The 19,771-nt window shown below is 50.9% G+C and overlaps 2 protein-coding genes across 2 annotated transcripts; both read right to left on the bottom strand.

The window, feature by feature from the left end:
- Positions 1-643: 643 nt before the first annotated feature.
- LOC134149247 (argininosuccinate lyase) lies at positions 644-8,564 on the bottom strand. Its single transcript, XM_062592140.1, has 16 exons — positions 8,328-8,564; positions 6,797-6,991; positions 5,957-6,040; positions 5,582-5,638; positions 5,235-5,332; positions 5,038-5,115; positions 4,721-4,798; positions 4,225-4,277; positions 3,729-3,791; positions 3,401-3,515; positions 2,720-2,804; positions 2,454-2,513; positions 2,086-2,169; positions 1,689-1,769; positions 1,349-1,455; positions 644-866 (listed from the first exon to the last, which is right to left on the bottom strand). The coding sequence occupies exons 1-16, from the start codon at positions 8,343-8,345 to the stop codon at positions 716-718; spliced, it is 1,407 nt and encodes a 468-aa protein (XP_062448124.1). The 5' UTR covers positions 8,346-8,564; the 3' UTR covers positions 644-715.
- A 2,525-nt stretch (positions 8,565-11,089) lies between these two features.
- LOC134149591 (argininosuccinate lyase-like) lies at positions 11,090-19,211 on the bottom strand. The gene is made up of 16 exons (XM_062592828.1): positions 19,200-19,211; positions 18,143-18,337; positions 17,068-17,151; positions 16,693-16,749; positions 16,346-16,443; positions 16,149-16,226; positions 15,832-15,909; positions 15,336-15,388; positions 14,840-14,902; positions 14,512-14,626; positions 13,850-13,934; positions 13,067-13,126; positions 12,699-12,782; positions 12,302-12,382; positions 11,811-11,917; positions 11,090-11,331 (listed from the first exon to the last, which is right to left on the bottom strand). Exons 1-16 carry the CDS (start codon positions 19,209-19,211, stop codon positions 11,181-11,183), a joined length of 1,401 nt encoding a protein of 466 aa, XP_062448812.1. The 3' UTR covers positions 11,090-11,180.
- Positions 19,212-19,771: the final 560 nt, after the last annotated feature.

Below are 19,771 nucleotides of genomic sequence, written 5' to 3'. Positions count from 1 at the left end.
CCAGGCTTCTTTTCAAGTGCTCTGCCCTCAGCTAGCTTGGAGGTGGAGCAAGCCTGAGTCACCCAGAGGAAGGAGCTTGGCCAGAGACCACACAACCCCTGTGCTTTGTGTAAGCCAGAGCCATGGGTGGTTTTGTGATGGTCTGGGATCACCTGCTGGCCGCCTCCTGCCTCAGACTAAGCAAATTCAGTGAGGAGACTTCTTCTGGCCACTTGATCGCTCTTCCCAGAAGGCAAGCGCACTGGCAGCGTGGGAAGCAGAACCCGGGCAGTGACAGCTGGAGCTGTGGCATGTGTGGCAGGTGCAGTCCCAGGAGTCTCGCTTTGTGCACGCACACAAACGTCCCTCAGGCTGCCCTGTGCGGCCTGCTCTGGCACTGCTGGGTCCAGGTCCGTGCTGCATCCACCCCCCGGAGACACATTTCCAGATCTGTTGGTGTGGACAGACACTCTTGTTGCTCTGTGACTACCAGCCCCCGTAGAGCTTGACATCCCATAAAAGAGCTCCCCTGCCAGGAAGGAGAAGGCCCTAAGCATTTTGCACCAGGGAACCCTTCCGCAGCCTCCTGAGGGCTGAAGAGGCCCAGCTCCGTCCTGCCCCGCGAAGGAACACGCAAGACAGGAGTTTCAGTGAACTACAATACACCACTGTGTTTATTAACTCCAGATCAGTGCGATAAGCACAAAGCTGCATACATGGGATATCTCCCCACACTCTAAGCTTGTTCCTTCAGCTTCTTCAGCAGCTCCCTCAGCTGCTCAATCTGGGCAGTCACGCTGCTCTTGGCAGTGCCTCCCGCGGCCGTGTACTGCTCCACGCTGTTGACGAAGCTGAAGACCTGGGACACGTCGCTGCCAAACAGGGGGCTGGGGAGGCAAAGAGAAGAGGAGTGAGTAGAGAGCGATGGGTGCCGTTTGCTGGCTTCAGCTGCTCACTGCCTGCAGGGAGGGAGAGGGAGAGGAGCCTGAGCCTTCTTCCCAGGGGAAGGGCCTTGTGTGGTCCTGGTTCCGCACTGCTAGTGCCTGGCAGTGGGAGCTGGTGACAGAGCAGAGGATTTGCTTCAGGCAAAGCAATGAAACAAGGAGCTGGACTCCTCTGGAGGGCTGGTGCTGCAGGTTAAGGCATGAGTCTCTTCCAGTCCCCCCCCCAACACCCACTACTTGCTGCCCCTGCCCTACTTGCTCTGAGTGGTAGTGGTGTTGTCTCCTTGTCAGCTCCTGATATTCAGGCATGGAGGATTCTGCCCTGCCCAAGCTGTTCCCTGAAGGGCACCACAAGGGAGCCCTTAGTGAGGCAGGTTGATACCTACCTTTTGAAGGGAGTTAAGACAAATAATAATAATACAGACCTGATGCTCTTCAGGTCTTCCAGGCTGAGATTATTGATGGTGATGCCCTTAGTCTCAGCAAGGTGGACAGCTTTTCCACAGGCAACATGGGCTTGTCTGAATGGCAACTGCAACAAGAAGCAGGGGCAACAGTCAATGACCAGGCAGCTGGGGTGCCAACTCAGAGGCAGAGATGGGTTTGCCCTATGTATATATAAAGAATGGGTTTCCAGATCTCATGTTTTTTCACCCAGACTGATCCTCACCTGGGGACAGAACAGAAGGCCTCATCTCAGGCCCTCGCTGAGCACTGTTGTGGGTCTACAGAAATCACAGCTCAGAGTCTCCCTCTGATACTCACTCCTTTACGAACCAAGTAGAGAGCCAGGTCAGTGGACAGCATTTCAGGGGTCAAAGCTTTCTCCATATTCTCCTTGTTGATCTGCAGAGAGGAGGGTCACAGAGAGGCATCACTATCAGCTCCTGCTTGGGGACACACTGGCTGTAACAGTGAGGACATTTCATCTAGGAGGGACCTGGCTCTGCAAGGCCCTCTGCCCCACGTGACCTCAGAGCATGGTGGATCTGAGCAGCTGGCAAAGGGGCTGCAGTGAGCCCCTAGATGAGTGCAAGATGGTGGAATTTTCATTTTAGGGCCAGGCTAGAGCTCACTTTCCTGTGTCAGTCCATCAGGAACAGCATCCTTGTGGATGCAAGCAGGAGCAGAGTGTGCTCAGCAATGAGAGGTCAAGGCTTACCTGGAGGGTCGAAATGACTCCAGTGGCAATCTGGAGCACAGCAGTCAGGGTATCCACCACATCAAAGACAGCCTCCTTGTCCTCCTGTGCGATAACATGGATAGAGTTGCAGTAAGTCAACCTGAAGCAGCCAAAACGCCCAGCAGCCTGAGCAGCATGGCCAGCAGGGCAGGCACTGACATCTGAGGGGCTCCCCTGAGGGCTGCAGGGTGAACTGGGGCGTGCAGTGCAACCTGCTCCTCCTTTTTAGTGTCCTGCACCCCAGCAGGCCCTGCGCATGGAAAGCTAAGGCAAGAACTAAGGCTTGCAGATCAGAAGACAGTTGTGTCATTTCAGAGAAATGGAGCAAGAGCAAATATTTGTTTTACCTGCAGATCCTTGTTGTAGGTGCTTGGAAGTCCTTTGAGAATCATGAGAATAGAGGCACACTGTGGGGAAGAACAGGTAAAACACTTAGCCGTAGGAAGAGATGCATGTTGCCCTAGCAGAGATTCAGAGCCAAGACAGGACACATTTCTTTACACAGAGCCTTGAAGAAAAACTCCTCAGAGTAGGACATTCTCTCCCATTTAGAGCTTTACTAACCCCTCTCTGGGCAGTCCCCCCATTCTACTTCTTTCTTTACTAGACTCACCCTTCCAAACACTCGTCCAGCTTTGCCACGGATCAGTTCCAGACTATCCGGGTTCTTCTTCTGAGGCATCAGGCTGCTCCCAGTGCTAAAAACAAATGTATTTGGAGTTTTATGGTGAGCAAGGCATCCTGCCACCTGCAGGGATCACGCGAAGAAAGGCCATGCAATGGGCCCAGCCCACTACGGGCAAAATGTGGGTCTTTCTGAACTAGACACTGGTCTGGGGTGTAGAACAGCAATATGCTGAGTTTCTCGTATTTCCCAGAGCTGAGCCTTCATTTTTAGAGTCTTGTGTGGAGGGTTTGGTTGTGCCACCCGGAAGAACAGGAAGGGTGTTGGGTTTGCAAATCATGAGTATTCAAGGAAAGGCTTTGGCAGGAATTCCCAGCAGAAGAGGAAGTTCTCTCTGCTTACTGTGGTACAGCCTGATTCTGCCAGCAATTCCTGGGGAAGATTTCAGCAAGTTACTGGAATCAGTAAAAATCAGTCATTGAAGAGGAATGGCGACCTTTAAGGATACCTTTACGTAAAGGCAACCTTTAAAGGCCCTAGGGTATTAATTCTAGTGTCAGCCTTAGGCAACAGGGAGCCCCATCACTGTCATCTCTATCTTTCAGGTGAGGATAACTGAGGAGAAGAGAGAGAGGGAAAAGCTCTGTGCCTGGGAACCCAGAAACCCACCTGTAGGCATCGGAGAGGGTCAGGAAGCCAAACTCACTGGTGCTGTAGATGATGAGATCTTCAGCCAGCCTGCTCAGGTGGGTCATCAGCAGGGTGGCAACAAAGAGAAATTCCACTGCAGAGAAGGAGGGAAATCAGGAGGTGATAAATGCCTGTGTTTGCTGACAATGCAAGGAGCTCTGAGTGGAGCTTAGATGCTTGCAGAGAGACTGTATATTTTCTTCCTAGCGAGGCATTTCAGTCCCCCTGTTAAATCAGGTTAAGAGGGAAGGTCTTGGCAGGACCGTTATGAAATGAGGAAGGGAAGAAATGATAGAGCTGTGCTCACCCACAAAGTCTCTCTCGCTGACAGCATCCATGCTGTTCAGGCTGATGGAAGCAAAGTCCAGCTCTGTAAGGAAAGAGATGGACAGAGGAGCTCAGCCCTGGAGCAGCTGGAGCTTGAATGCAGCAGATTGTGCTAGCACGCAGGGAAGTCCTTGAGAAGTAAGAGCGACACAGGCCTGCTGGAATGTTGTGCTGAGCTGGGGCCTTTGTTACTTGCCCCAGACTGCTGAGGTGCAACACAAGTGGTTGTGTCTCTGCTCCCACCTTGCAAGCATCGTCTGTCTCCTTGCAACAAAGAGTTGTAGGAAACAAGGGCTTTGGCTCCAAGACAAGGCCTTGCAGAGTCACTGGGAGCTGCATTTATTACCCTCCATCCCTGCGTCAAGGGGCATGCTGCAGTACATGTCCATCTAGCGTCAGGACAAGGTGTCCGTGCCTCCCTCCCTCTGAGATACTAGGGTTAGACCTCTGCCGTTCAGTCATCAGGAGACACTTACCGCTGCGCAGCATCTCTCTGTCAATATCCAGTGGGTTGCCAGCCAGAGCACCGCTGCCAAGGAAGAAAGCAACAGAAGTCATATGTGACATCCTGCACAGTCCAACCTAAGCTGAGCTCTACGAAGCAGGGAAGAACCTATCCTAAGACTTGCATGGTTCACTGTGGCATCACACTGCTCCCTACTGTGAGCCCAGGGGTTGAGCAGACTCTATACTTTGAACCAGAAGTCCCTCACTCCCAGAAGTGGGTTTGCTTGATGAAAACCTTTTAGTTCGTGTTTTGAAGGAGAAGGGAGAAGAACAGCCTGTCCCTAGAGAGTACATCAGTCTTGAGATGGCACCTGTCTCTTGAGAGACTAGCAAGGGTTGCCCCCTCGAGGTCTGCACCATATGTTGCATACAAATGCCAGAGGTTCAGGGCTGGCAAGAGGCCGCCCCTTAAGCATTTTGCAGATCGAGGTGAGGCCTAAGGACTGGGCAGAATGTAGACCTTACCTTCCCAAGGGCAAGACACTGATCCTCTTCTTCAGCTCTCCCAGGCGCTCAGAGTCACGGGTCAGTGCAACAGCATGGCTAGGAAAGGACAGGAGAGATGAAGCATCAGAAGTCAGCAAATGTCACACTTTCCTCCCCAAACATCTGACTGTGGCTCAGGACCAAGGCGTATTGAGCACAGGCAGTGACAGTTCCAGCTTGCAAGGCTGGCTTTGGTGTGTCACCCCCGTCGGAGGGTGATGCCCTTGTAGGCTGAGGCTGAGCGGGGCCCTGGGGGTGGAGGAGGCTTGCTGCTGCCGAGAATGAGGGGCGGTTACCTGAGCAAGAACTGGCTCCATCTGATGGGCTGAGCTTTCTGCAGATGAGTGTAGCCAGGGAGGATAACATCAATTTCTCTGTAGGTGAAAGGAGAGAGAGATCTTGTTGCTGCCCCGATCTGCGCCAGTCAAAGAGGAAGCCTGCAAGTCTCCTGCCCCTAGAAGGGCTGAGGCTGTGGCCTTGGCAAAGGGCTTACATGGCAGCACGTTCCACCAGCGTCTTAATGAGCTGCAGCAGGTGAGTGGACAGCACAGAGACGGAGTTCTTCATGAATAGCTTCAGGTCGGTCACAACCTGGACGAGATTGGCCAAGGTCAGCCAGAGTGGAATGTGACATCCCTTGTGACCAAAGTGTTCAGCAGAGAGCCTGATGGGAGGGGACATCTCCCCTCATATCAGCTGCGTCTTTGGTCACTATGACAAGCGGAAGTCCCTATGTCTTGCTCTCCGGGAAGAGGACCAAAGCCCATTCTGATTAGTGGTTGCCTGAAACTGAGGAAGGGGAGGTGCAGAGGTGGAGAAATCTGGTGGTTGTATACCTACCTGATCGTTCCTGCTTCTTCCAGTGTGCAGCTTTCCTGCAATATCTCCAATCAGCTCCTGAGGACCAGAAGAGGATTGCTGTCAGTGTCTCTGAACAGTAAGCGCGAGGCTCCCAGGGAGAGCAGACCCAGCCTGCCTGGAAGGTCTGAGCACTGGGATCCTGTAAGTAGCCGTGGGATCTCTTCTGGGGCAGGACAAGGGTGGGTTCTACGCTTGTAGAGTGTCTCTTCCACAGAAGGGGACTTGTAGACGCTTTCTAGCTTCCCTGGGGTACAAGGTGCTGAGCAGTTTTACCGTGGGACAGAGGGGCGTGCGCTTAACATCAGGCAGAGCTAAGTACAGCGTAGCAGGAAGGAAAGGTTAGAGGGCCCAAACCTTCAGTCTGCGCTCGTTGGCAGTGTGGATATCCTCATCGCTTTTGTTCACCACAAAGACTCCTTTAGACCACTCCTCAGAGATCTGCCAAGAAAACAGCAGCAGAAACACCCATCAGCCACTGCTGTTTCCCTACTGCACATGGGGGTTGTAGGTATCTGTTACAAATAGCAACTTCTGCCATGGCAGCGGGAACCTAAGCCCGAGTCTCACGCAGGCTCTGGCATTGCTGTTCTTTCAGGCCGCAGCCGGCTGCCTGCTCTATGCAGTTATGCTCTAGTGCCACTGGTGGGATTCCCCTGTGCTCTCTGTACCTGTGGTAATCCTGCAACGTTATGGCTATAGGGGGGCATAAGCATTGCAATGAGCAAGTGAGCTGAGACGTCAGGCATCGCTTTAGTATTGCCCACGCAGAGTTTCCTACACAAACATGGTATAGTCTCACAGTTGTCCATGGTGGGTGAGCAGCAACAATGGATATTTTAGAAAAGTGCTTAGCTGCTGACTGCTCTTCACCCCTATACAATACTATGCATTGACTATAACTAACTCAGACTGCCAGTCAAAAGGTGTCGCCAAGAGTATAGAGAAGGAATATACCTGGGTCTCTCAGGCTGGCCCATCGGTTAGGGCAGCATCCCTCCCTCTCAGGGAACAGCTTCAGGAAATGTCTTGCTTTAAGGAATAGGACATGAGGATATCTAAGAATGCCTTTTAGAAAAGCAAATCGGGGAAGATGCCCAGACATGCTGTCAGGTAGGCTGCCATTGGTTGCAGGGCTAGTGCAGCAACTGTACCTAAGCCAGAGCAGATGGGACAGTTTGCCAAGGACATAAATACCTTTTCCAGGCCACTCAGGATCTTCTCCAGCTCAGGTTTAGTGAGGATGCCAGCCTTCTCCAAGGCTTTGGCATAAGCCACGCTTGCCTGGATATCAACTTCAGACAGTCTCTGGTCAATGGCAATGGAGGAGTTCAGAATCTCCATGATGGGATCCGTGGTTCCGACAAACCTTCCTCCCCAAAGTTTATCCCCCTGAGAGAAAGGAGTGGGTAAGTAAAAAAGGCCTATTAACTTCAGTTAAGATCCTACAGCCTTTGGAATACCCTGTGAATTCTTTATCCAGTACAGAGGCCAATGCTCATGCATGTTTTTTTCAGTGCAGTAGCACTGACTAGAAAGGCAGCTGGACCTTTGGACCTTTTGTAAGCAGTTGAAGAGATGGGAGCAGGTCACTGTTTGTAGCATTTAGCCCTCGAGCTGTCAGGCCTGGCTCAGGAGTGCTCCCAGATGCTTTAGTTCAGCCAGAGCATGGAGTGAGCTCAGATCCACCATCCTTCCAAACAACTATATGGACATGTGGTGCAGGACCAGCGTGGATTTGTCTTGTAAGGCATCTGCAGGTCCCTTACTCTCTGATAGCCTCTTAAAAGGGAAAAATGTCAACAGCTCAATGAGGAATACAGTGCAAGCTAGTATCTTGTAGCGTTTGGAATCAAGAGTCTTTTTTGTGTGGAGGAAATAGGAAGCGATTTCTTTGATTGCCAGAAGAGCTCTGAGCCAACACAAGCCAGTTCCATTAAAATACTTCTGCAATTACAAAGTGCTTGAAGTTAGTGAAGCACTTCCAGAGTTCAGGACGTGCTCTGCAATTTTTGGCAGAAATTTTGCATGAAGTAGGGGAATGGAGGGTGAGAATCAGAATTCAAAGGTGTTACAGGTCCTCAGCATGGAGCCTGGCATCCACAGAGGAATGACAGAGGGAATGGGAAATCAAATCCCCCTGCCAGAAACTAAGCACTTGAATGGGGAACAGGAATTTTAAGAATATCTTCAGTATTGTGGATTTCCATCTGAATCAGAGGTGGATCAACAGAAATGTTGCAACAGATAGGTTTATAATTGAGAAATCAAAACCAAAAGAACTTTTAGGTTTATAATTGAGAAATCAAAACCAAAAGAACTTTTGATAGCTACAGAAATCTGCTCAGAGAAGGAAGTGGCTGGTACATTCTGACAGCTGATGGGTATTTGTAACCGGGAGCAGAGGAAGCCAGGACTGTAGTAGCCATTTCTGAAGGCAGAAAGCCTGACTTGCTGAGATGACCAGTCATGCTTCATCTACCAGGCACAGAAACTGAAATTGCAGCTTTTGTGCAGAGAAGCGTTTACACAAGCTGTTGTAAACTAAGCCTGAATACAAATGGGCGGGAGTGAACTGCATCAGTTATTAGTCTCTCACTGGTAGAAGGAAGAACCTGAAGAAAGGAAATGGCAGGCTGCGCTGCCAGGAATTTGGATTACAGCTAAGTTCAGCTTGCATTAGTCAGTGCATCCCAGAGACCAGTACAGTAGGAGAAGCAAAGCTCACCCTCTCCTCGGTTGCCATTTCAGCCGACGTTTTGCTTGCGTGCGTAGCAGTCTCCACAACTCGTGCAACCTGTGGAACAGCAAGGCTCAGCTCTGTCCCCCGGCACAGCCCCGGGGTCCCCGCCTGCTACCCCGGCCCCCCGTGAGCTGCTCTTCTCTCCAGAGATCGAGAGCCCCAGCCCGAGGGCTGCAGGACAGAAACCTCCGCTGCCTGCCCAGCCCCGGTCGCTTCCTACTCCCGACCCCGCCACCCCGGCTTTTGCATGCCTCACACTGGGGCGGGCAGCTTGTCCCGCCCCACCGGGGCGGGGTGTCCCCAGGGCCAGCCCTGCTCCGTCCCCCGTGCCATTCTGCAGCACCGGCACCGGTTTTCTGCCTTGTCTTAGGAGCTGTCCAACTATAGCGTATTTTCCCTGCTCAATGTCAAGGCCTTTGAGGAAGTGTGGGAAACATACCTGATTTTTTTTGTTCTCATTTGGGTTTTTCTTCTCCTTACTTAGCCCTGTTCTCATAGGATCGAAGGATAATTCAGACTGGAAGGACCTAGTCCAGGTGTCTTTTCCATGTTCTTCTCTCAGTCCTACTACTCATCCCTTTCTGAGTTGAGGATGAAGTTTAAGGTGCAGTAGGATCTTTATATGATTAGAGCATGCTGGTTTCTATAGCAGAGTGGACACAGGAGGAGTGAATGAGCAAGTATCTTTCCCAGCTGAATTTCCAGGGTGCTACCTTCAAGATTAATCCAGAGCAAGGCTCAGATTCTTTTATCTGGTTTCATAGTTAGCTATCCTAATGCAGCACCTCTAAAAGATTTACCATAGAATCACAGAATAGATCAAATTGGAAGGTACCCTGAGACTGTCTGGTCGTCCCGTCCGTGTCCCCCCCCCTCCCCCGCTCAAGTATGGTCAGCTAGAGCAAGTTGCTGTGGACCAAATCTAGTTGGGTTTTCAGTATCTCCAAGAATGGAGACTCCACAACCTCTCTGGGCAACCTGTTCAGTGTTCAACTACCCTCACACTGAAATAGTGTTTTCTTACGTTCAGACCAAATTTCCTGTGTTTATATTTGGGCCCATTGCCTCTTGTCCTGCCAGTGGACAATGCTGAGAATAGTCTGAAGAGTTCACCTCATGACCATTTTCCTAACGTGATGACCCTATTTCCCTTTAGACTTCCAGATCTGAAGCCAACAGGGCATCAGGATGCCTACATCAGGTTTGAACCATTTGTCACCAGGTTCCTTTCTATTCTGAAGTACCACATTTTTACTGCTCCTCTTGTCTTGTTTACTGTTTAGGAGCATCATTGTCCTTATTCTGGGTTTTGACATTACTGGGATGTTGGCAAAACAGTAAGTACCAGATTTATGCTCAGAATGTTTTTATTTCATGGTGTCTGTGATATGGGCTCAAGATTGGCTGTGTGGAACATACAAAACTGAGGCAAAGAATGGATCTGGTTTAGAGCTAGAATGAGGGGAGGCTGAGGATAGGACAAATTGTTGAAGAACGGGAAGTTTCTGTTGCTGGTGCTTCTGCATACCTAAAGCACAAATGTGACAGAGGTAGGGCAAAGGCACTTTATGTCTGTGAGGCACTTCACTACTGGCAGGACATTTACATTTTGCACTGTTTGTGATAGAGCCTCTAACCTAAACACAGTGAGGCAATGCCTATGTTACTGCCATTCTCTACCTGTGATACAGTCTTGTGGTGGTCAGAGTCAATAGCATGTTACTGCTTCAGCATGGAGGGGAGGATGCTGAAAAAATCACCAGCTTCATAACACTGTGACAAAAAAGAAACAATGGAAAGTGGCACCACAGTGCTATGGTGCTAAGGCCAAGCTGGTCTAATGGCTAATGGTCTAATGGCCCCATCTTCCCTATAGACAACAGATTCTTTTCTGCCTTTGAATCAAGTAGCACTTGCATTTCATCCAGAAATGAAAGCAGAGCAGAAAGGGAGAGGTGATGTTTCAAGCATTGTGTAATCAGTTATTTTCTCCTTAAGAAAGATAGCAGGTTTATGACCCTTCATTTGTCAAGTAAGGCTTTCTCTGGTCTTTGTTCTGATTTTATTTTTTGTAAGGAGAGGAGGGAAGATGGTAAATGATTTGTTAGAGGCAGCCAGCCATTCCAGGCTTCTTTTCAAGTGCTCTGCCCTCAGCTAGCTTGGAGGTGGAGCAAGCCTGAGTCACCCAGAGGAAGGAGCTTGGCCAGAGACCACACAACCCCTGTGCTTTGTGTAAGCCAGAGCCATGGGTGGTTTTGTGATGGTCTGGGATCACCTGCTGGCCGCCTCCTGCCTCAGACTAAGCAAATTCAGTGAGGAGACTTCTTCTGGCCACTTGATCGCTCTTCCCAGAAGGCAAGCGCACTGGCAGCGTGGGAAGCAGAACCCGGGCAGTGACAGCTGGAGCTGTGGCATGTGTGGCAGGTGCAGTCCCAGGAGTCTCGCTTTGTGCACGCACACAAACGTCCCTCAGGCTGCCCTGTGCGGCCTGCTCTGGCACTGCTGGGTCCAGGTCCGTGCTGCATCCACCCCCCGGAGACACATTTCCAGATCTGTTGGTGTGGACAGACACTCTTGCTGCTCTGTGACTACCAGCCCCCGTAGAGCTTGACATCCCATAAAAGAGCTCCCCTGCCAGGGAGGAGAGGGCCCTAAGCATTTTGCACCAGGGAACCCTTCCGCAGCCTCCTGAGGGCTGAAGAGGCCCAGCTCAGTCCTGCCCCGAGAAGGAACACGCAAGACAGGAGTTTCAGTGAACTACAATACACCACTGTGTTTATTAACTCCAGATCAGTGCGATAAGCACAAAGCTGCATACACGGGATATCTCCCCACACTCTAAGCTTGTTCCTTCAGCTTCTTCAGCAGCTCCCTCAGCTGCTCAATCTGGGCAGTCACGCTGCTCTTGGCAGTGCCTCCCGCGGCCGTGTACTGCTCCACGCTGTTGACGAAGCTGAAGACCTGGGACACGTCGCTGCCAAACAGGGGGCTGGGGAGGCAAAGAGAAGAGGAGTGAGTAGAGAGCGATGGGTGCCGTTTGCTGGCTTCAGCTGCTCACTGCCTGCAGGGAGGGAGAGGGAGAGGAGCCTGAGCCTTCTTCCCAGGGGAAGGGCCTTGTGTGGTCCTGGTTCCGCACTGCTAGTGCCTGGCAGTGGGAGCTGGTGACAGAGCAGAGGATTTGCTTCAGGCAAAGCAATGAAATAAGGAGCTGGACTCCTCTGGAGGGCTGGTGCTGCAGGTTAAGGCATGAGTCTCTTCCAGTCCCCCCCACCCCAACACCCACTACTTGCTGCCCCTGCCCTACTTGCTCTGAGTGGTAGTGGTGTTGTCTCCTTGTCAACTCCTGATATTCAGGCATGGAGGATTCTGCCCTGCCCAAGCTGTTCCCTGAAGGGCACCACAAGGGAGCCCTTAGTGAGGCAGGTTGATACCTACCTTTTGAAGGGAGTTAAGACAAATAATACAGACCTGATGCTCTTCAGGTCTTCCAGGCTGAGATTATTGATGGTGATGCCCTTAGTCTCAGCAAGGTGGATAGCCTTCCCAGAGGCAACATGGGCTTGTCTGAATGGCAACTGCAACAAGAAACAAAGGCAACAGTCAATGATCAGGCAGCTGGATTGCTGACTCAGACGCAGAGATGGATGTGCTGTCTTTTTTTGCTTGGTTGGTTTGGTTGCTTTTGAGTTAAGGCAATGTAGTCTGACTCCGGGTTTTCTGGGGTGTCAAAAGGGGAGGCATTAAGAGGTAGAACTCCACCTGTAAATTACTATCAAGTCCACCCGGCAGCAGTTCCACTACTTGGGATACATGTAAAGAATGGGTTTCCAGCTCTCGTGTTTGTTCACCCAGACTGATCCTCACCTGGGGACAGAACAGAAGGCCTCATCTCAGGCCCTCGCTGAGCACTGTTGTGGGTCTACAGAAATCACAGCTCAGAGTCTCCCTCTGATACTCACTCCTTTACGAACCAAGTAGAGAGCCAGGTCAGTGGACAGCATTTCAGGGGTCAAAGCTTTCTCCATATTCTCCTTGTTGATCTGCAGAGAGGAGGGTCACAGAGAGGCATCACTATCAGCTCCTGCTTGGGGACACACTGGCTGTAACAGTGAGGACATTTCATCTAGGAGGGACCTGGCTCTGCAAGGCCCTCTGCCCCACGTGACCTCAGAGCATGGTGGATCTGAGCAGCTGGCAAAGGGGCTGCAGTGAGCCCCTAGATGAGTGCAAGATGGTGGAATTTTCATTTTAGGGCCAGGCTAGAGCTCACTTTCCTGTGTCAGTCCATCAGGAACAGCATCCTTGTGGATGCAAGCAGGAGCAGAGTGTGCTCAGCAATGAGAGGTCAAGGCTTACCTGGAGGGTCGAAATGACTCCAGTGGCAATCTGGAGCACAGCAGTCAGGGTATCCACCACATCAAAGACAGCCTCCTTGTCCTCCTGTGCGATAACATGGATAGAGTTGCAGTAAGTCAACCTGAAGCAGCCAAAACGCCCAGCAGCCTGAGCAGCATGGCCAGCAGGGCAGGCACTGACATCTGAGGGGCTCCCCTGAGGGCTGCAGGGTGAACTGGGGCATGCAGTGCAACCTGCTCCTCCTTTTTAGTGTCCTGCACCCCAGCAGGCCCTGCGCATGGAAAGCTAAGGCAAGAACTAAGGCTTGCAGATCAGAAGACAGTTGTGTCATTTCAGAGAAATGGAGCAAGAGCAAATATTTGTTTTACCTGCAGATCCTTGTTGTAGGTGCTTGGAAGTCCTTTGAGAATCATGAGAATAGAGGCACACTGTGGGGAAGAACAGGTAAAACACTTAGCCGTAGGAAGAGATGCATGTTGCCCTAGCAGAGATTCAGAGCCAAGACAGGACACATTTCTTTACACAGAGCCTTGAAGATGAAGGGTGATAATTTCTCACCTACAGGATCCTGCTAAGGTGAGGGGATGAGAGAAGTGCAGTTTTCCATGACTGCTTTTTGAAGGGTAGATTGTCTCCAGAAAGGGGCCAAAGCAGCTTGAAGCCTTGCTTGAGGCAGTACATTGTTTCTTAAGCATGTGCTCTGGTCATCTGTGCATGTTTGACTGCCCTACCAGCCTGTGATGGGTCCTTGTGAGACACCACTTAAGATGTCCTGTGGCTCAGGCTATTTTTTCTGGCATCTAATCTCCCAACCGTCTAGTCACAGTATATGTAAGACCTGTATGATAATCTTAAAGTGCCATATAAAGGTAAGTGTAAATTTTGCCATTTCTGTGGTTAATATATTCTAATCCACTTTTAACGAGTACCTCAATGAATCCTCAGGAACCTAGTGTAAGACTATTTGAGCTCAGAAGCCACTAAGATTTACTCTAAGTGCTGAGACTCTGTGGAAAGACAGACCTAAGGAATCTCCTTGCTCATTCAGATTCTGGTAGGAGGGAAGGAATCTGATCTCATTCTCCATTGAAACTGTACTAGCCTCAATCTGAGCCTTTCCCTCATTCTACTTCTTTCTTTAGTAGGCTTACCCGTCCAAACACTCGTCCAGTCTTGCTGCGGATCAGTTCCAGGCTATTCGGGTTCTTCTTCTGGGGCATCAGGCTGCTGCTAGCGCTGAAAAGAAAGGTGTTTCCCAGAGCTGAGCCTTCATTTTCAGTCTTATGTGGAGCTCTCATACAGTCCTGACCTTACTTGGGTCCCAAAGAGAGAGAAAAAAGGAGGCTTCCCCTCAAACACCTCTATAGGTGGTATCAACAGGCAAGACTAAGAGTGTTTCTGAGGAGGACGGTGTGGCCTTAGAGAGCGGGAGGGTTTGGTTGTGCCACCCGGAAGAACAGGAAGGGTGTTGCGTTTGCAAATCGTGGGTATTCGAGAAAAGGCTTTGGCGGGAATTCCCAGCAGAGGAGGAAGTTCTCTCTGCTTACTGTGGTACAGCCCGATTCTCCAGCAATTGCTGGGGGAGATTTCAGCAAGTTACTGGAATCAGTAAAAATCAGTCATTGAAGAGGAATGGCGACCTTTAAGGATACCTTTACGTAAAGGCAACCTTTAAAGGCCCTAGGGTATTAATTCTAGTGTCAGCCTTAGGCAACAGGGAGCCCCATCACTGTCATCTCTATCTTTCAGGTGAGGATAACTGAGGAGAAGAGAGAGAGGGAAAAGCTCTGTGCCTGGGAACCCAGAAACCTACATGAAGGCATCGGAGAGGGTCAGGAAGCCAAACTCGCTGGTGCTGTAGATGATGAGATCTTCAGCCAGCCTGCTCAGGTGGGTCATCAGCAGGGTGGCAACAAAGAGGAGTTCCACTGCAGAGAAGGAGGGAAATCAGGAGGTGATAAATGCCTGTGTTTGCTGACAATGCAAGGAGCTCTGAGTGGAGCTTAGATGCTTGCAGAGAGACTGTATATTTTCTTCCTAGCGAGGCATTTCAGTCCCCCTGTTAAATCAGGCTAAGACGGAAGGTCTTGGAAGGACCGTTATGAAATGAGGAAGGGAAGAAATGATAGAGCTGTGCTCACCCACAAAGTCTCTCTCGCTGACAGCATCCATGCTGTTCAGGCTGATAGAAGCAAAGTCCAGCTCTGTAAGGAAAGAGATGGACAGAGGAGCTCAGCCCTGGAGCAGCTGGAGCTTGAATGCAGCAGATTGTGCTAGCACGCAGGGAAGTCCTTGAGAAGTAAGAGCGACACAGGCCTGCTGGAATGTTGTGCTGAGCTGGGGCCTTTGTTACTTGCCCCAGACTGCTGAGGTGCAACACAAGTGGTTGTGTCTCTGCTCCCACCTTGCAAGCATCGTCTGTCTCCTTGCAACAAAGAGTTGTAGGAAACAAGGGCTTTGGCTCCAAGACAAGGCCTTGCAGAGTCACTGGGAGCTGCATTTATTACCCTCCATCCCTGCGTCAAGGGGCATGCTGCAGTACATGTCCATCTAGCGTCAGGACAAGGTGTCCGTGCCTCCCTCCCTCTGAGATACTAGGGTTAGACCTCTGCCGTTCAGTCATCAGGAGACACTTACCGCTGCGCAGCATCTCTCTGTCAATATCCAGTGGGTTGCCAGCCAGAGCACCGCTGCCAAGGAAGAAAGCAACAGAAGTCATATGTGACATCCTGCACAGTCCAACCTAAGCTGAGCTCTACGAAGCAGGGAAGAACCTATCCTAAGACTTGCATGGTTCACTGTGGCATCACACTGCTCCCTACTGTGAGCCCAGGGGTTGAGCAGACTCTATACTTTGAACCAGAAGTCCCTCACTCCCAGAAGTGGGTTTGCTTGATGAAAACCTTTTAGTTCGTGTTTTGAAGGAGAAGGGAGAAGAACAGCCTGTCCCTAGAGAGTACATCAGTCTTGAGATGGCACCTGTCTCTTGAGAGACTAGCAAGGGTTGCCCCCTCGAGGTCTGCACCGTATGTTGCATACAAATGCCAGAGGTTCAGGGCTGGCAAGAGGCCGCCCCTTAAGCATTTTGCAGATCGAGGTGAGGCCTAAGGACTGGGCAGAATGTAGACCTTACCTTCCCAAGGGCAAGACACTGATCCTCTTCTTCAGCTCTCCCAGGCGCTCAGAGTCACGGGTCAGTGCAACAGCATGGCTAGGAAAGGACAGGAGAGATGAAGCATCAGAAGTCAGCAAATGTCACACTTTCCTCCCCAAACATCTGACTGTGGCTCAGGACCAAGGTGTATTGAGCACAGGCAGTGACAGTTCCAGCTTGCAAGGCTGGCTTTGGTGTGTCACCCCCGTCGGAGGGTGATGCCCTTGTAGGCTGAGGCTGAGCGGGGCCCTGGGGGTGGAGGAGGCTTGCTGCTGCCGAGAATGAGGGGCGGTTACCTGAGCAAGAACTGGCTCCATCTGATGGGCTGAGCTTTCTGCAGATGAGTGTAGCCAGGGAGGATAACATCAATTTCTCTGCAGGTGAAAGGAGAGAGAGATCTTGTTGCTGCCCCGATCTGCGCCAGTCAAAGAGGAAGCCTGCAAGTCTCCTGCCCCTAGAAGGGCTGAGGCTGTGGCCTTGGCGAAGGGCTTACATGGCAGCACGTTCCACCAGCGTCTTAATGAGCTGCAGCAGGTGAGTGGACAGCACAGAGATGGAGTTCTTCATGAATAGCTTCAGGTCGGTCACAACCTGGACGAGATTGGCCAAGGTCAGCCAGAGTGGAATGTGACATCCCTTGTGACCAAAGTGTTCAGCAGAGAGCCTGATGGGAGGGGACATCTCCCCTCATATCAGCTGCGTCTTTGGTCACTATGACAAGCGGAAGTCCCTATGTCTTGCTCTCCGGGAAGAGGACCAAAGCCCATTCTGATTAGTGGTTGCCTGAAACTGAGGAAGAGGAGGTGCAGAGGTGGAGAAATCTGGTGGTTGTATACCTACCTGATCGTTCCTGCTTCTTCCAGTGTGCAGCTTTCCTGCAATATCTCCAATCAGCTCCTGAGGACCAGAAGAGGATTGCTGTCAGTGTCTCTGAACAGTAAGCGCGAGGCTCCCAGGGAGAGCAGACCCAGCCTGCCTGGAAGGTCTGAGCTCTGGGATCCTGTAAGTAGCCGTGGGATCTCTTCTGGGGCAGGACAAGGGTGGGTTCTACGCTTGTAGAGCGTCTCTTCCACAGAAGGGGACTTGTAGACGCTTTCTAGCTTCCCTGGGGTACAAGGTGCTGAGCTGTTTTACCATGGGACAGAGGGGCGTGCGCTTAACATCAGGCAGAGCTAAGTACAGCGTAGCAGGAAGGAAAGGTTAGAGGGCCCAAACCTTCAGTCTGCGCTCGTTGGCAGTGTGGATATCCTCATCGCTTTTGTTCACCACAAAGACTCCTTTAGACCACTCCTCAGAGATCTGCCAAGAAAACAGCAGCAGAAACACCCATCAGCCACTGCTGTTTCCCTACTGCACATGGGGGTTGTAGGTATCTGTTACAAATAGCAACTTCTGCCATGGCAGCGGGAACCTAAGCCCGAGTCTCACGCAGGCTCTGGCATTGCTGTTCTTTCAGGCCGCAGCCGGCTGCCTGCTCTATGCAGTTATGCTCTAGTGCCACTGGTGGGATTCCCCTGTGCTCTCTGTACCTGTGGTAATCCTGCAACGTTATGGCTATAGGGGGGCATAAGCATTGCAATGAGCAAGTGAGCTGAGACGTCAGGCATCGCTTTAGTATTGCCCATGCAGAGTTTCCTACACAAACATGGTATAGTCTCACAGTTGTCCATGGTGGGTGAGCAGCAACAATGGATATTTAGAAAAGTGCTTAGCTGCTGACTGCTCTTCACCCCTATACAATACTATGCATTGACTATAACTAACTCAGACTGCCAGTCACAAAAGGAGCACAAGCGCCAGCTCAGAAAGAACATTCCTAATTCATAGGGAAAGAATTGCAAGGGGATGTTCAGTGTGAAGAGGGCAGAAGGGAAGGTCATAGTGTCTTCACCAGGGCTTCAGAAATGCTCTCTGTGGCCTCAGGGTCTCATGCCTGCCTTGTCAGGTGGTTCACATGCTAGTGCCTGGCTCTGGTGCCATTAGTGAGAGGGAATCTGAGCATCAGTGCCCTTCGCAGGATATCTCTGAGAGTATAGAGAAGGAATATACCTGGGGCTCTCAGGCTGGCCCATCGGTTAGGGCAGCATCCCTCCCTCTCAGGGAACAGCTTCAGGAAATGTCTTGCTTTAAGGAATAGGACATGAGGATATCTTAAGAATGCCTTTTAGAAAAGCAAATCGGGGAAGATGCCCAGACATGCTGTCAGGTAGGCTGCCATTGGTTGCAGGGCTAGTGCAGCAATTGTACCTAAGCCAGAGCAGATGGGACAGTTTGCCAAGGACATAAATACCTTTTCCAGGCCACTCAGGATCTTCTCCAGCTCAGGTTTAGTGAGGATGCCAGCCTTCTCCAAGGCTTTGGCATAAGCCACGCTTGCCTGGATATCAACTTCAGACAGTCTCTGGTCAATGGCAATGGAGGAGTTCAGAATCTCCAAGATGGGATCCATACTTCCAGTTAATCTTCCTCCCAGGTGTTTTTCCCCCTGAAAATAATGAAGTTTAAAGGCAAGTTAAAAGTGTTTATTTATGTATTCTCTAAAAAATATCTTATGCTCAATGTAATCTTTATCAAAGTAAAACAGAGGCCATGCTCATGCATGTTTTTTCAGTGCAGTAGCACTGACCAGAAAGGCAGATGTACTTTTGGACCTTTTGTAAGCAGTTGAAGAGGTGGGAACAGGATTTCCAAAAAGGATTTCAAACAAGGTATCGTTAGGACTCTCAAACCCTTCATTGTGATACCATGGACAGCGGAAAGCTGCCCAAGACAAGCTAGTCTATGCCAGGCTTTTATCAGTTAGACAGAGCACTGTTGAATAACTTTAGAAACTCTTTTGCTAGATACTGTGTCCACATCTCTGCCAATTCCTGTTGAAGCATTGTGCCTGAGGGGACAACAAATGAAAGCCTGCAAGGTAAGAGTGTAGGCACAGGATGTTTACGATCTTTTTAAGGCAGCTTTATCAATATTAACTGAAAATCGGAGTTGGAAATATTTTGCAGATTCTCCGTGCAAAGATAGTCCTCAGGGAAGAATAGCACTGGGGATGGGAAATTAAAAGCCAGTGCTAGAGAGTAAGTGCTTGGGCAAGGAACAAGCACTTAAGAATATCTTAACTATTGCACGTTTTCACCAGAATCAGAGGTAGGTGATCAGAAATATTGCAGCAAAAATTATTGTTGCTTCCTGCTCTATTTAAAACCCCAGGAAAATGAATCAGGTGGAAAAAAAGTACTCTAATAAATATGGTAAGTTGCACTGCTGGGATTATAACTAAGTTCAGCTTGCATTTGTCAGCGCACCCTATAAACCAGTACAGTAGGAGAAACAAAGTTCACCCTTACCTCGGTTGCCATTTCAGCCGACGTTTTGCTTGCGTGTGTAGCGATCTCCGCAGTAGGTTCAACCTGTGGAACAGCAAGGCTCAGCTCTGTGCCCCAGCACAGCGCCGGGGTCCCCACCTGCTGCCCTGGCCCCCCGTGAGCTGCTCTTCCCTCCAGAGGCCAAGAGCCCCAGCCCGAGGGCTGCAGGACAGAAACCTCCGCTGCCTGCCCAGCCCCGCTGCCTGCCCGGTCTCGCTCACCGGCTCCACAGTGCAGCCCTGGCTGGTCGCTCGCTGCTCCCCGGCTCTGCAGCCCCGGCTTTTACGCACCTCGGACCAGGGCGGGCTGCTCGTCCCGCCCCACTGGGGCGGGGTGTCCCCAGGGCCAGCCCCGCGCCTGTCCCCCCAGCTCCCTTCCACCCTACCTACCCCTCTCCCCCAGGCTCCTGCTTCTCTAGGGCATAATTAGCAACTCATAGGGAAAAGTTGCATCTGAGGCAGAGTTATGGCAAGGTGCACAGATGGGAGAGATGCCATCATTTTGCCTGAGAGTGTGCTCCTGTTGGTCTAGCTTAAGGCACTGCTTCTGCAGAG

The sequence above is a fragment of the Rhea pennata genome, chromosome 20 (assembly GCF_028389875.1).
Source record: "Rhea pennata isolate bPtePen1 chromosome 20, bPtePen1.pri, whole genome shotgun sequence".
Lineage (NCBI taxonomy): Eukaryota > Metazoa > Chordata > Aves > Rheiformes > Rheidae > Rhea > Rhea pennata.
The sequence above is the reverse complement of the archived record's forward strand: the minus strand, read 5'-3'. Positions and strand labels throughout refer to the sequence as shown.

Bases quoted from the DNA above. Each gene is read 5' to 3' on its own strand.
- LOC134149247 (XM_062592140.1), bottom strand. The intron at 5,639-5,956 runs GTTTGGGCCCTC...TCTGGTCCTCAG, and splicing joins CCAACGAGCGCAGACTGAAG to GAGCTGATTGGAGATATTGC. The intron at 3,516-3,728 runs GTGAGCACAGCT...CCTTCTCTGCAG, and splicing joins CAGCGAGAGAGACTTTGTGG to TGGAATTTCTCTTTGTTGCC.
- LOC134149591 (XM_062592828.1), bottom strand. The intron at 16,227-16,345 runs GTAAGCCCTTCG...TTTCACCTGCAG, and splicing joins CTGGTGGAACGTGCTGCCAT to AGAAATTGATGTTATCCTCC. The intron at 13,935-14,511 runs GTAGGTTTCTGG...CTTTCTTTTCAG, and splicing joins ACCCTCTCCGATGCCTTCAT to CGCTAGCAGCAGCCTGATGC.